General features: G+C 40.8%; 1 protein-coding gene across 1 annotated transcript; it reads left to right on the plus strand.

Annotated features, from left to right (window-relative positions):
• Nucleotides 1–317: 317 nt before the first annotated feature.
• On the plus strand, nt 318–1,181 carry LOC142175755 (uncharacterized). Its single transcript, XM_075242743.1, has 2 exons — nt 318–441; nt 649–1,181. Exons 1-2 carry the CDS (start codon nt 318–320, stop codon nt 1,179–1,181), a joined length of 657 nt encoding a protein of 218 aa, XP_075098844.1.
• Nucleotides 1,182–1,909: the final 728 nt, after the last annotated feature.

The following is a 1,909-nucleotide window of genomic DNA, read 5'->3' on the forward strand; positions in this document are numbered from 1 at the left end:
TGGGACTGGAGGAATGAGTTCGTCGAATATCTTCGACATGGAAAACTACCCGAAGATCTGAAGGTGTCTCGGGCACTACGCACCAAAGTGGCTCGTTACTGCCTCATGGATGGACAACTATATAGACGATCTTACGGAGGTCCATTGGCCTGATATATGGGAGCCTCAAAGGCGAACTGCGTGATTAGAGAAGTCCATGAAGGAAATTACGGAAACCATTCCAGTGTAGATTCGTTGGTTTTGAAGCTAGTTAGGGCAGGATACTATTGGCCCCGTATGGAACATGACGCAAAGACGTTCGTTCAGAAATATGACAAATGTCAATTCTATGCACAGTTGATACACCAACCGGCAGAACTCTTGCATTCGGTACTGTCCCCATGACCATTCATGAAATGGGGGATGGATATAGTTGGTCCACTGCCATCAGGTCCCGGAAAGGTAAGACTCCTTTTAGTTCTAACAGATTACTTCACTAAATGGGTTGAGGCAGGTCCTTACCAAAATATTGGTGAGTGCGAAGTGGTCGACTTCATATGGGACCATATAATTTGCTGATTAGTAATACCAAAGGAGATTGCATGCGATAACGGATCGTAGTTCATAGGCTCAAAAGTCACAAAATTTTTGAAAGATTTGAAAATCAAGAGGATTACATCCTCACTGTACCATCCGAGCACTATGGACAGGCGGAGTCAACCAATAAGGTGATTAGCCAAAACCTCAAAAAGAGGTTAGAAACTGCTAAAGGCAAATGGCCCGAAGAGTTACCGGGTGTACTATGGGCATATCGGACGACGGTAAAATTAAGTACGGTAGAGACGTATTTCTCTCTCGTATATGGCGCGGAAGCTTTAATACTAGTGGAACTAGGGGAGCCAACTTTGATGTTTTCTCGAGTAAATGAAGAAGCAAACAATGAGGCATTGCTGGTAAAGCTAGATCTGCTCGATGAATGCAAGGACTTGGCATACGTGAGGATGGTGGCTCAAAACCAAAGGATGGAAAGATACTACAATTGGATGGCCAATCTCCACTACTTCAAAGTAGGAGACTTGGTTTTGAGGAAGGTGACTCAAAGCTCTCGAGAAATCAACGCTTGGAAGCTGGGTCTAACTTGGGAAGGTCCTTACCGAGTCTCAGCTGTCATCGGTGATGAAGTCCACAACACACCTCTATAGGAGATATGATACGGTCGTATGAAATAGTAGTACCCAACAAGAGTCGGGGTCAATTTCCACGAGGAGTTATGAGGGGTGTTAGGAGTTTATATTTGAAGCAAGCAAATGTGTTATCTAAGATTGCACTTTCACAACAAGGTTTTGTTTTCTATTTCTATTGTTACTCTAATGAATGCAAACTAAAGAAAATAGATTATAGATAAATGTTTTTGAGGTTTTTCCAATTGGATTAAAGGCCTAGGGCTGTGACCATAACCTAGGTGTTTGCCTAATAGGATAAAGATATTTATTCTTATTTTATTGATTGGGGTGTATTATATCTCTCAACTCCACATTACCCACTCAATACCTCTCGGTCGGAGAGTGATTTTGCCAAATTTGGCTTTCACAAGTCCAAATGGATGTCAACAAAAATAGCTGATAAGAGCTCAAGTCGCGTTCTTACTATCTCTAGTTTTAACCCTTTAATTAGGTTAATCAATCTCTCAATTAACCCAATTCATTATTAGCTAAGTTATCCTAGTCTAGGTCCATCTTTCTCAAGTAGAGACTAGGTCAAATAGGAATGAATCAATGTTTGCAACCATTAATTCTAAAATTAAATCATAAACTAAGTTAAATAATCAACACCCAATCATAAACAAGCATAAACTTAATCACCCATAAAGTTTACACACTAGGGCTGGGTCACAACCCTAGTAAAAATCTAGCTACTCATAATGGGATTT

Source organism: Nicotiana tabacum, chromosome 22 (assembly GCF_000715075.1).
Source record: "Nicotiana tabacum cultivar K326 chromosome 22, ASM71507v2, whole genome shotgun sequence".
Taxonomy (NCBI): domain Eukaryota; kingdom Viridiplantae; phylum Streptophyta; class Magnoliopsida; order Solanales; family Solanaceae; genus Nicotiana; species Nicotiana tabacum.

Coding starts and splice junctions, on each gene's coding strand:
- LOC142175755 (XM_075242743.1), top strand. CDS start 318: ATGTCAATTCTATGCACAGTTGATACACCAACCGGCAGAACTCTTGCA. Junction 442..648: donor TGCCATCAGGTCCCGGAAAG/GTAAGACTCCTT, acceptor TTGAAAATCAAG/AGGATTACATCCTCACTGTA.